This window comes from Phalaenopsis equestris, unplaced genomic scaffold, assembly GCF_001263595.1.
Source record: "Phalaenopsis equestris unplaced genomic scaffold, ASM126359v1 Scaffold000084, whole genome shotgun sequence".
Classification (NCBI taxonomy): Eukaryota; Viridiplantae; Streptophyta; class Magnoliopsida; order Asparagales; family Orchidaceae; genus Phalaenopsis; species Phalaenopsis equestris.
This window is the reverse complement of record NW_018164526.1, coordinates 409,560-423,095: the sequence shown is the minus strand read 5'-3', so window position 1 is coordinate 423,095 and position 13,536 is coordinate 409,560. Positions and strand designations below refer to the sequence as shown.

The 13,536-nt window shown below is 36.3% G+C and overlaps 1 protein-coding gene and 1 pseudogene across 3 annotated transcripts in view; one reads left to right on the top strand and one right to left on the bottom strand.

Annotated features, from left to right (window-relative positions):
• Positions 1-6,266: 6,266 nt before the first annotated feature.
• LOC110019890 (protein STAY-GREEN LIKE, chloroplastic-like) overlaps positions 6,267-13,536 on the bottom strand; it is a 23,911-nt gene continuing 16,641 nt past the window's right edge. Inside the window, exons 3-5 of one of the 3 annotated variants that reach the window (XM_020717751.1) lie at positions 7,328-7,543; positions 7,113-7,259; positions 6,267-6,519 (exon numbers count right to left, since the gene is read on the bottom strand). In XM_020717751.1, coding sequence (XP_020573410.1) covers positions 6,409-6,519; positions 7,113-7,259; positions 7,328-7,543 — 474 coding nt within the window. In that variant the 3' untranslated portion in view covers positions 6,267-6,408. The remainder of the gene's footprint in view (positions 6,520-7,112; positions 7,260-7,327; positions 7,544-13,536) is intronic. The other 2 variants (XM_020717753.1, XM_020717752.1) reach the window with 2 other exon arrangements.
• LOC110019889 lies at positions 9,433-11,417 on the top strand (annotated as a pseudogene).

The following is a 13,536-nucleotide window of genomic DNA, read 5'->3' as shown; positions in this document are numbered from 1 at the left end:
ACGACGGCTCTGAAACTCCACTCGGCGAGCTCCTATTCGACGCCGCCTTTTGCATCAATGCTAACTCGACCCGTGTTTTATGAACCAGTTTCCTGATCGATGCCTCCTCCGTCATTCAATCATTACACGCGTGGATGGATGACATTCATTCATTGTCCCCAATCGTTCTAAATTGTGGACCGTCCACACTAAAACCCTAAGAACTCGCTCGATACTCAACCAAATCACATGGGGTTTGTTCCTACAGCTTCATCTACTCAAGGCAAAGCTATCTATATGGTTACATGCATATGAAATGCAAGTTCACTTCACAATTGATGAAATTGAGCCCAAAATTAAGGATTTTGAAATGTACATTTGCTCAAGGGGTGAGGCCTCGATTGAGTGCTTGCGAAAGCTTCTTTGTGGCCCAACGAACCTCCTCAAAGTGTCACCTTGCTCTAGTATGGGGTCCAAGAAGGATTTAGATCAAAGGGTGATGCGGCTTTGGTCTAGAGGTGGGTTAGAGTGCTCGGGAGAGAGGGGTTTTGATAGAAAACTTCCTCGTTTGTTCTGGGTAAGCTTTTGGATGGTTTAATTTGAAGTTTGGAGGAGTTTAATAGAATCACAGAAAAAGCCCTGGATTTTGAACTCAAAATTCTAAAGGGGCAGTGGTTGTGGATGGCTGAGGACAATGGGATCGAACTCAGGGAGGCTTGGAGAATCTTTGGTGAGAATTTGGCAAAGACTCCCCAGGGAATTGGATGAACTCTATGTTTGGCCGTGAGAGGGGTCCTATTTATAAAGAGAACCACGGCTGCCACCAAGGCAAGCTAGGGAGGCAAAGAGGACGCTTATGTGGAGGGATGAACAACGCAATTGGCCAATGGGGTTGAGCCACAGTGGATGGGTGAAATTCAAGCTAGGTCCAGGGGGAGCCCTCTCAATTTTGGGCTTTCCAGCCACTAGGCTGGCCAACCAATCCAGGGGAGGTGGCTAGCAAAGTCAGGGGAGTCAGAGGGAAGCTGAATTGTGATTAGGATGTGGGTTAAGTCAAGTGATGCCAAGCTTAAGTCATTTGGCCAAAAAAAGGATGAAATCCCTTAAATCATGGGGCTCTTAGTCCATAGCACCTCTAGGGTGGGCTAAGAGGATTTAGGGTGCTTTTTAAGGTCCAAATGGCAGTTGTGGTGGTCCAAGATGGCTTGAATCAAGTGGCTCCAAGCGGGTTTACTTGGATTTAGGTTTGGCTTAGACTAGAGCTTGGATTAGACTCAATTGATTGGCCGGTTTGGTGTAGGATATTGTCACAAGGCATTTGGAAATCAATTGGGTTGAAGATTGAGGGGCTATCAATTTGAAGGAATTTTGACTTTAAGGCTAGGTATGAGGTTAGGCGAAACCAATTGAGGGTTCCATTTGATCTAGAGGAATGTCATGAAGAATTTAGAATCCAAAAGTAGGAAATTAGGGGAATTGGATAGGCTAGAGAGTTCAATTTGATGGGATTTTGTCTTAGCGTTAATTTTGGGCATTTTAAATTGCGCTTGAAGATTGATTTTGAAATTAGATTCAATTGGGAAAATTTTGGGGGTTTTGTTTGGATTGAGTTTGGGCTAGGTTTGAGGTTAGTTCAAGGCCGATTGAGGGTTCAATTCGATTTAGAGGAATGTCATGAAGAGTTTAAAATCCAAAATTGGGGGAATTGGAAGGCTAGAGAGTTCAATTTGATGGGAATTTGGCTTACGATTAATTTTAGGCATTTTAAATTGGTCTTGAAGATTGATTTTGAAATTGGATTCAATTGGGCTAAAATTTGGTTTGAATTGGGCTTAGACATGATGAAATTTGATTTGGGTTTGAAATTGGGGAAGTTTGAAACCAATTTGATGGAAATTAGGGGTGAATTAGGGCTTTTAAGGGTAAAATTGGTATTTTGGCCAAAATTGATCAATTTGGTCAAATTGAGTCTAATTGGTGGCTAGGATTAGCTTTGGGGATGTTTGGAATGATTTGGGATGTTTTGGGAATTTTTGGGCCATGAGGGGCATTTTGGTAATTTTGATGAAGTTAGGGGTATTTTGGTAATTTTGGAAATTTTGGGGTAATTTTGGAAATTTTATTTTGGTAATTTTGGAAATTTTGGGGTTTTTTTGGGCAATTCGAGTGATTTGAAATGGTTTGGGATAATGTTTGGATAAAATTTTTGGATTTTGGAAATTTTTGAAAATTTAGGATTCTAGGGGCAATTTGGTAAATTTTAAGAAAGTTTGGGAGCAAAAGGAAATTTGGTATTTGGGTAGAATTAGGGCTTAATGAGAAGGCCAATCGAAGGCTAATCACAAAATTACCCTTATGGTATCATGAGACCAAGGGAGCTCCCATTTTGGATCCTCCATGTGTTGATCTTAGTCAAACCCTAGCCTCGGGCTACGGAGGGGGCGGGGGGCCATCTACATGAGTTTCCAAAATAGTAGGGAATCAGGCTAAGCATTTTTGGTTAACGGTTTTAGGTTGTGAGTGAAAATGAAGGGTTCAAATGTGTGTGTGCAAGGCTAGACAAGACCACACCACCCAGGGCTAACCCTAATGCTAGACAATCCTATGGGGACTCCTCTTAAGCTCCCCCATGCTTGGCTCCATCCTACTAAGTGCTAGAGGTTAGAACCAAACATGTGGAACTTCAAGAAGAGCAAAGAAGTGTTTATAATTTCTAATGGCGAAGGGGTTCATCATTAGTCATCTAGGAATAGTCAACAGGAAAATCATATGGCTAGAACTTAGGCTTGTAAGGAAGAAAGACTAGACCTCAACAAAAAGTGGGGTCAACAATAACACATCAAATTCAAATACTATGAAATTATTTGATACAAGACTATAAAAACAATATACTTATCTTCTTCCCTGAGAAACAAAGAACTCCAACCCAAAGTGTTCTCCTTGCAATCTTAGAGCAATTCCTTACAGCTCTCACAGATTTCAAAGTAAAATACAGCAATAGAAAATAAAATCTCACTTTTTTTTCAATTCCCTGCATTTTTCTAAGCTTCCTTGACTCTCTAATGTTATCCTCTTGTTTCTACCATGAATCACTGAATAAAAAGCCTCCATTTCATGTGAAAAACTGTTGGATAACCGTCCAGGCAGTTATGGTTCCTAGGCATCCAAATATGATGCTTAGGTGTCCAACTGTAGCACCTAGGCACCACTCCCTCTGTCGGCTGAAATTTTGAACTGGTGCCTAGGTGTCAGTATGTGGCGCTTAAGCATCGGGGTCTCTGGATTCTAGCGCTTAAGCGCAAGAAGCTGACACCTAGGCACCAATTCAGAGGTCAGCTCCTTGCTCCATTTCACTCTGTTTCGCTCCATTTACTTGCAACCAAAAACATGAAAAACTTTCCCTTAAAGTGCAATTTCATTCAAAAACAAGTGTTAAATGTATAGGAAATTAAGCATGTCAAAATACATATCATTCATCACCAGGATAGCACATGAGAATGGATGTCTCTAGATCTCCCGTTACATTATAATTTGCATTAAGGTTATTTTGAGCCTTAATGCTGCATACAAAATGTCATGGTGACTTACCTCCTCATTCATATCATTTGCTTACAATGGCATTTTAATGCATTAGTTTTGTATCATAGTTGCATATCATTGCATAAAAGTTCTTAGGTGTTTGCACTCAAATTTTAAACAATTAGTTGGTGTTCATCACATGCATGTCATAACTTTCTTGTTTTCACCTTATTCAAGTGGACCAACATATCATTTACATATAAGTCTTGGTTAAAGTAAAGACTTTGCAATGGTGAGACTCATATAAATCTAGGAGTTAACTTGTGTTTGTATAATATTAGTCAAAGAGGAGGTTTTAGTTTTGTTGACTAAAGACAAGTTTCAAGTCCTTTCTAATTTCTCTTATCACATTCCAACAACTATTTTTAAGAACCCCACTTCCCTCATTTGCAATGTGGGATATACTAAACCTATGGTGCACATCAATTTCAACTCAACTAATATTTTAGTTAAGAAGATTAAGGGAACTATTTAGTCTAATCAACAGAAGGCTCATAGTTATATTCAGGAATTCCTCTCCTTCATATTTGACACTTTTGAGCAGGTCCTGCATAAGTTCTTGCATTATCCTTACCAGGGAATTCACCAAATAGGAGAATTAAGTATGCTCATAGGACTGTTACACAATCTACTTACCAAGGAATTCATCAAGAAGGAGATTGAAGTATGCCCACAGGACTGTTACACAGTTTAAAAATTTGTCTTCTATGATTCACACAATTATACATTCATAGATGTCTTTTGTGACACCCATTATTGTTTCTAAAAATATTTCATTTCATATTTTGCATGTTGTTGCATTCACATCTTCTATATGTCAGATAAAAGATGACAGAAGAAAAAATATTTTGAATATTTTTATTATTCTTTGAGTAAAAATCAAGTGCATACTTCATATTCTAATGAGGGGAAACTGAGGGTTGCGCTTGTAGGTACTCCCCATTTTATTTTAAGAATAAAATTGTTAAAAGAGATTACTATCATCTGATGTTGTCTAAGGAAAAAATGGCTTGTAAAAGATTCAGTTAAAAATGCTTCAATATTTGAACCCTTTAGTCATTTAGCTTTCTTATCTATGCTTCAATATTTGAACCCTTTAGTCATTTAGCTTCAAAAAATGATATCAAGATGAAGGAGATTAGGTCCTCAATTGATATTATTTCAGACCTACCTACTGACAACCCACAAGTATGTGTTGAGATAGATCTTAAGAGCTACCCTTCTCTTAATCCACTGGCCTTCCAAAAGGTTTCATAGATGATGATAATGAACATGAGGAAGAATTAGTCATTTATGTTTTCTTTGCATAACAATTTATGATTGTGACCAGTAGAACAGGAAAACATTTAAATGAAAATTCTCCCCAAAACTCTGATCGAGTAAACCTTCCTGAATCTGTTGAGGCTCAAGAGGCCACTATGATCAAGAAATAAGTAATAAGGATGACTACATTGCTCAACTTTAAAGTTAGATTATTCAGATGATGACTAGAATGAACCTTTTATTTACTCAAGTGTTGTGTTATAGGCAAACCAAGCAAGGCCGAATGTAGTTTTGCCCGTTGTGCAAGTTAAGACCAAATTGTGTGTGTTGCTTCTATACCTATATTGACGTATGCTCCTAAATCAAACATTATGTTGCCATAACTTCCTATATTTGACTCCATTTATAATCATTAATGGATGTTAAGGTTAAGGGCAATGGGAGCACGCCAAAGTGAGACCTCTGTAAGGAAGGGAAAGTTGTACTTAAGGAGTATTAGGTTATTCCCCATCCCAAGGGATTTATCCTTCCCATGATCAAGCACGTTGATGTAATTGAGAACCTGTGATAACATGTTACAAGTATAGAACATTATGGTATTATGTCGATAATAATGATTTGTTACTCCTCAGCTAGTCTATTACTACCATGGTTGGGTTCACTTTTGAATAAATGTTGAGTAACCTAACGGCACAGTCAGAACAATCATTGAGATAAATGATGCCTTTATGAAGAAGTTTGTAGATGAGCATCACTAAGTCACCATGAATGATTTAGTGCAAGATCAAAAATCAAGTGAATTTGGGATGAATTTTGTGATCCATAAGAAAATTTTGAACATGAAGAGTAGCATGTTATTGCTATCTTGATGAGTAAAATTATAATGAGTGCTATCTCCGAGCACCATCCCGTCGTGCAACTGTGAGATGAAGAGTTGGTAACTTAGCATTATCCCATAGAAGTTCCTTACTGCCTAGTGCAACGTCATATACAACTATACAGTCTCAAAAAGCTTAAATTAGCAGAAATATATGGCAAAAAATAAGAGAGAATGTGAGATGAGTAATGTTTTACTAACTAAAATGTTCAATTCAAAGGCAGTTCTTTTCTAAAAGAAAATTTTGTGTATCCTATGATACGGAATGTAATCGACCAATTTTCAAATTAGTTATATGTAAACTTTATGTTACATAACTAGGTGAATAAACATTACTCTTCAAATAATTAGGCTATGGAGCTTCAACAGTATATTTTGATCAAGAACCACCCGCTCTTGCAAAATATCCTTCAAATTGCATAAAATAAGCTCCACGGAAGCCCCAAAATCATCTGGACCTTAGATGAATGACATGTGACATACAAACAAGTTTTTTTTATCTGTGAAGATGACACCATAGAATTTCCCATTAGTTTGAATCCAAAGCATGATTGGAAAAAATAAGTCAAAAGCACCAATCAATCGCATATGAAGCTTTCACAATGAATGTTAATAACAACTTGATACTAGTTGTAGACAAATCAAGAAAACGGATTTTAAGAATGGAGTTTTGGTAAATGATTGGATATTTGTTGTTGAATTCCAACACATTAAAGTAGAATGGTAACGAAGGCATGGAAGAAAACTTCAGGACATGTCCACTTCACAATGCTGTTGCAGATCTTCTTTCGGATGTCATCAGATCCATCCACCAAGGTTCTCTGACATCAATAATAATATTCTCTATCAGACTTTTCCAGCAAAAAAAAACCCAACCCAGTAGGCAAAATGCATGAATCAATATCTATTAAATGAGATATATACTATGCTGATAGACAACCTATTGCACGTAAAGTTTTTGGTTAAATTATTTTGTGAATAAATTATCTGGAGTGCAAGGAAAAAATTGCTGCAGATAGCCAAGCAACGGTTCTAGGCATAATAAGCAGAATCAATTCCATGCATATTAAATGTAATGCTTGAGAAATAACAACTTGATTAAAATGATTCAGGTAAAGTCATAACTATCATGCAACAAGGGCATTTGTCCTTAGCCTCTAATACTACTTGTTCTGGGAAACCATACTAAAATACAACATGCAAAGACAACATAAAAAAAGAGCATCACCGAAGATCAAAGCATGATAACACTGGATCGATAATTAATGATATCATAATTAGTTATGCATGATAACAGTCCTTTTGTCGATGCAATCTGACTTTTCATACATAAGATGGATTTAATTCAATTAAAATTGCATGCTCAAGGCCATACACTAAACGTCTTTTGAGTGGGGCAATTGAATTTATGTACCTGAATGGCATCCTTGAGAGGACCCCAGCACTCAGTGCGGTTGTATTTTTTTGATTTTGAATGGAAGTGCACCCAAACCATAGAATCCATCAATTCAGGTTGGTGAACGAACAAAGCAGAATCTCCATGCACAACAGCTTGGAGAACCTTTCAAGATACAGATGAAAGGATGTTGTTATATGAAAAGAAACCTTAGATAAAATCTGAGATTCTACCTCTGCTAGTAAGAATGTATTATGAAAAAAGTACTTATGGGTGATCACCAATGGGAGCTCTTTGGAGAAAATATGGTACCGAATATCAGCAGCTAGTTCTTGCAGAATATTGGCCCCACTGACGAAGCAATGAACATGCAGCGAAAATTCATCTTTTATGATCTTCCACTCGACCACAACATCATCTTTCCACAGAGCCATTTGCCACTCTCTTACCTGTCAGGATGCATAACAATTTAGCATGCTCAAGAAGATGAGCATCACGCAACTCTAAATCTGAATGCAAAAAAAAAAAATTCAAAGAATGTTATTTCGATCATTGCATTTGTACAAAAAATTGTGGCATTCGTGCATAGTTTGTTGGAAATTTTGTTTATAACACAACTTTTTGCATGCTCTTTTGAAGAAAATATCTAAACGTCAGCCAAATCATATGGAAACAACTAATAAATCAATATTTCAAGGGCCACTAAGGTTTAAGAATCATAATCTCACCCATGCCCCCATTTCTTTTGGCTTTCATTTTGCAGGTCAACCTCAATATTAGCTTTATCCTAACTATGTGGGGTCGGCCTCATTTAAATCTTGGAGTTGGTATTGTAAATGATAGATGAAACTTCATACTAAAGAAATGGATATTGAGGACAATAGAGAAGATTTTAGATGATAAAATGATAGGATTGGTAAAAGAAAATTAATACACTATCTACAAGTTTAGTGAATGTGGAACTGATAATGACCAACTATTATTTTTTAAGCATATAAGGACAAGTGTTGAAAATTAAACAATTTGAAGCACACTCAGCACTTTTCAGCCATTTCATAATGAGGTATGCGGCTCATATAATGTGAGGTGCGCCTCAAGGCATACCTCACCTGAGGATGACATGAGGTAGAAAAAAATTATTAAAATGATGATTCCAATTAAGGCCCCATTGAATGGTGAAAATATTGGATTTTTTATTTCAGAAATTCTAATCATTAGAGGTGGTTTACTTGTTATTTTCTTACTTAGATGTTGAGCAATAGAAGTGGAAGAAAAGGACTTATTTTGTTAAAACTATTTTTAATTTTTATATTAATAGTTCCTACATTAACATTTGTATAACAATTTTACTTAATAATTGATGTTATGATGTTATTATATTACTTGATACTTTATATAATTTATTACTTCTTATTATGTTGAGATGATAATATATTATCTCTTAGAATATTAATAAATCATGATATTAGTTACTTCTTACTTCATACTTTGATGTATGGATTAATTCTTAATTTGTGAAATTAGTTAATTCTGAGACTTACACTTCAAAGAACCTCAAGGTTTATATTTCACCACACAAATATAACATCTTACTGCTCACTGGCAAAAGTTTAAACCTAGGCAATGACATCAATTTAATAGTCTAGAAGTTACATTGAGTCTATCATGACTGTCAAGAAATGTATAGAGTATGATATAAGATGTTTTAGATGTAACTTTGAAGTTTAAAATATAAAAGCATCTAAGATGCATTAAATGATAAAAGGTTATCAAAAGATAAGATGAGTTTATTTTCAATAAAAACTTCATAAAATTAAATATGGCAAACATTAGAATGATGAAATAGATAGACAGTCAAAACAGAAAATATATCGTAACACATATTAAAGATGATAAGAACTTGCTAAAGCGAAAGCGTCACTGGTAAAAATAAAGTTAGTTGATTTAAGAATGGCTCGAAAAGAAAAAAGTTAGCAAGAGATCCAATTAACATGAAAAGTATATAAAGAGAAAAGCATTGAGCAAAAGAATAAGTTGGCTAAAGTGCTTGAAAATTTGCATAAATTAAATTTATCACCACATGCAATACTCAAAACAAATGAATAGAGAATAATGATTCATAAGGTTGACCCCAAAACTTGAAAAAAATGCGTTAATGATAATTTTTTACATGAATTTCCAACATATATATATTTTGGTAAAAACTTGGAAGGCTAGAAGATTATATCCTAATATTTAAGCAAATTACGTTATTATTGCCTAAACAATAAAAAAACCTTCATTTTATGATGTGATAAGATAAAATCATGCAGATTTAATGGTCTTTAATGCATTCCGGGCGTGGTTCCTCAGCTTAACTTGCTGCGTCCTTCTCATCATTCTCAATACATTCTTCCTTTTCCGCACGCAGCCACTCACAATCTCGGCAATCTTGATGCAGATTGCAGCACTTCCCCTCGGCCGCTTCATGGCGGGGGTGCGACCAAGCAAAGAGGTAAGGGTCCTGTGGGGCAGGAGTTTTAATATGAATCCTGGAACATTTAGCATCAACGAACATGTAATCATTACCATATTTTCCAACTGGTGGAGGAGACGCCTATTCCACTCTACATGTATTTAGTAGATCCAGTTGAAATGTGTTGGCCTTCAAATCTTCCTCAAGTTTCCCTTTTAGAGCTCTCCACAGAGGAATTTATCATCAAAAAGGTAGACAAGGATGCATTTCTTCCTCGTATTCTTAATGGCAAGCTCTGCCTACTACACTCTACTTGGATACCTCTTCCCTATCCTGGCATTCTTCTCTTGAATCTATGGCCTCGCAGCACCACAGCTCAACAGATAGGGTCAGGTTAACAGTTGGCGTTGGAGCATTTACTTTGGATTGGGCTGGTATCTCTGCATGCCATGGTAGTCTTTCGGTCACCCCATGATTTTCTATTCTAAATACAGCTGTTGGTTTCATCATGTTCATCTACATAATAATGCCTCTTTGTTACTGGAGTTTCAACACCTTCAATGCAAGGAAGTTTCCCTTATTCTCAAACCAACTATTTACTTCCAAGGACAGAAGTATGACAAAACCAAGATTCAGACTCCAACATTCGAGCTCAATGAAGCCGCTTACAATGACTACAGGAAGCTCTTTCTCAGTCCTCTATTTGCAATCTCTATAGGTTCAGGTTTTCTTTGGTTTACTGCAACATTAACCCAAGTGCTCTTATTCAATGGTAGAGATATCTGGAGGCAGAGCAAGTCTGCAGTGAATTCAAAGAAGCTGTATATTCATGCAAAGCTGATGAAGAAATATAAACAGGTTCCTCAGTGGTGGTTCCTGGTTCTTCTAGCAGGAAGCAGAGGGTTTTCACTGTTAGTGGCATTTGCATGGAAGGAGGCACAGCTGCCTTGGCGGGGTATGCTCTTCGCTTTTTGGGCTAGCATGGGTTGTTACTCTACCAGTTGGAGTTATCCAAGCAACCACAAATCAGCAACCTGGTTATGATATCATTGCACAGCTCATGATTGGGTATGTCCTTCAAGGAAAGCCCATAGCAAAATTTCCCTGTAAGTTGTATGGTAGAATCAGCACCATCCATGCCCTATCTTTCCTGCCTGACCACAAGCTCAGGCATTACATGAAAATCCCACCAAGGTGCATGTACACCGCCCAGCTTGTTGGAACTGTTGTTGCTGGAATCGTCAACATTGCAATAGCGATGTTGATTCCTTGCATCCTGGTAGTCCACGGACATGCCGCAAATATCGCGTTGCGGTTGACCCTCTTGTATCTGTGCCACATGGGCCCTGCTCGCCTCTTCAGCCACCATGGAATGTACCACAACTTGGTGTGGTTGTTCCTAGTTGGGGCCCTGCTACCAGTGCAGTTGTGGTTCTTCAGCATGATGTATCCAGAAAAGAAGTGAATACCTTTGATCAAAATATCAGTCATCTCTTATGGATTTGTTGGAATGCCTCCAGCCAATCCCATAAACATAGCTAGCTAGCTCGTCACTGGAAAAATATTTAATTATTGTGTTTTCTGTTACAGGAAGCAGTGGTGGCAAAAATACAACTACGTGCTATCAGCAGCCTTGGATGCAGACTCGGCCTTCATGGGTGTGCTTCTCTTCTTTGCTATTCAAAATGAAAATAGAAATTTGAAAAGGTGGGGAACGGAGATTGACCATTGTCCATTGGCATCTGCCCTACCGAACCTGGATTTGTTGTAAATTGATGTCTTGTTTTCTAGATCTTTGAAATTATATTTAAAATGTCACACCCCGTGTCCGGAAGGCGGTACACCCCCGCAGCACAGGGCATAATGAAAAGAATTGAACCTGTTTAATATTTTTAAGAGAAAAAATATGCATGTAAATAATAGAAAGAATTAAGAAGAATTTAAATTTTTATTCCATAAATAAAGTTACAACCAATAAAACTTAAAGAAACTAAAATGAAAATAAGGAAAAAACTACCCAGCCCAAAAAAAACTACAATAACTCATACAAAACTGAAAAATACCAATAGAAAATCTAAATTTGGAAAGTTTACTCCGGTGGAGATGGTCTGATAGGTGGTTGAGTGAAACCTATTATATAAGAATATCAACGGGTGAGTTTGAAAATAAACTCAGTAAATAACTACTATTTATTAAGGTATAAACGATAATGAAAATGGGGCATGCAGTATAACCAATAAATAGGGACAATTTACTATATGTATAAGAGAATTTGCAAAGAACATCACATGCTTATGCCCTTGAATATGAGTGAATTGAGCACATACACATTTAAGTAGATATTTACATAATATAATATCAGGTTTTTTTGCACAAAAATGACTCATCAATCATTTAACACTACTAATAATATGCAATTTTAGTATATGCACATTTACACGTATAATTATATTTATATCTAGTCGGTTTACTACGATACCCAGATCAAGGAAATATAGGCACCAATTCCATGAAAATCCACGGATATCTCTAAAGGGTTTGTCGGTTCAACTAGCCATAATAAAAAGGTTTAATACTAACATAATTATATTATAATATTAATTATATTTCATGCATCACAATCAAAACACAAGAATTTAATTACAAAATATCCACCAATATTTATAATTAATTATAAAATAATGAGATTTGTCATATCGAGCAATAAAAGAAATAATAGATATTAGAACTATGTAATGCGAACAATTAAATACAAGGCTAACCAAGCAATAAATAAGGTTACTTATATATTAAAGTCATTACGAGAAAAAATAAAAACTAATGCAATTATATGAAAGGAATTTAAAGGGCTATGAATGACAAACCTACAATTAACTGGGAATTTAAAATAATTAGCATGAATGTCGTCTCTAACTAAAAATGATACGTTTATCCCATAATAAACAACAGTTAATTCGTTGCCAACCAATTCCTTTTGTTAAAGTACATTGTCAGAACTAGCCAAAATGTCAAGCAACCTAGGAAATTGAAGAAGAGATGACCCCAGTTGTTCCAGGACTAAGATATGAATTTGAGGACCAAAATTTTTTTAAGGAGGGTGGTATGTAAAATAAGAAAAAAATATTTTCTTACTTTAATTTCTTCCTGCACAATTTATTTCTTCGATTGATGCCGACTTACCGAACTCCGACCTTTCCTTCTTCTCCTATTCGAACTTGCCGCCTTCCTTTTTTTCACCCGGTTACTGCCTCTCGTGGCTATATAGAGAGGGCCAAGAGTGTGAGCCAAGGGCATTGATCTCCACCTCTCCTCTCCCTTATCTCCTACTGATCTCTCTTCTCTCGATCTTTCTCTCTCTTTGTTCGCCCGAAACCATCGCCTTAATGACTGAACTCGTGTGATACATTTGCTCTTGGAGTTAGCTAGGAAGGCAATGGAGATAGTGCGACCTACAAAGACTTCAAACTTTCGTCTTCTCCTCCTTTCGTTTGCTCCTACCTGAAATCTTCGAGGAAGGTAACTATTGCCTTCCACTTTCCTCCCTGTCACCTTTGCACACATCAACTTCTCAGATCTCGTAAATCCTTTTTTAACGGGTTTCTTAAATCTAGGATTTAAGGCAAACTGAAGGAAAAAAAGGATTTACGAACATATATGGTTTAATTAAGTTTCATGTAAATCTCTCAAAATTTTATTTAGAAATCAATTTTTCTTTCTTCCCTATAGAAAAAATCATTTCATCATGTCCTGCATTGCCAGGGTGTACCGCCTTCCAGACCCAAGATGTGACATACAAAGACTTTTGATGATAAAGAGAAGAATAGTATTATTTCCTCCTCATGTGATAGGATTTTAGAATTCAAGGAGATGGTAGTCATGAGCTTGAAGCAACGTCTAAAAACTAAATCATATATATGTATATACATATATATACATCTATATATATATATATATATATATATGTATATATATATATATGTATATATA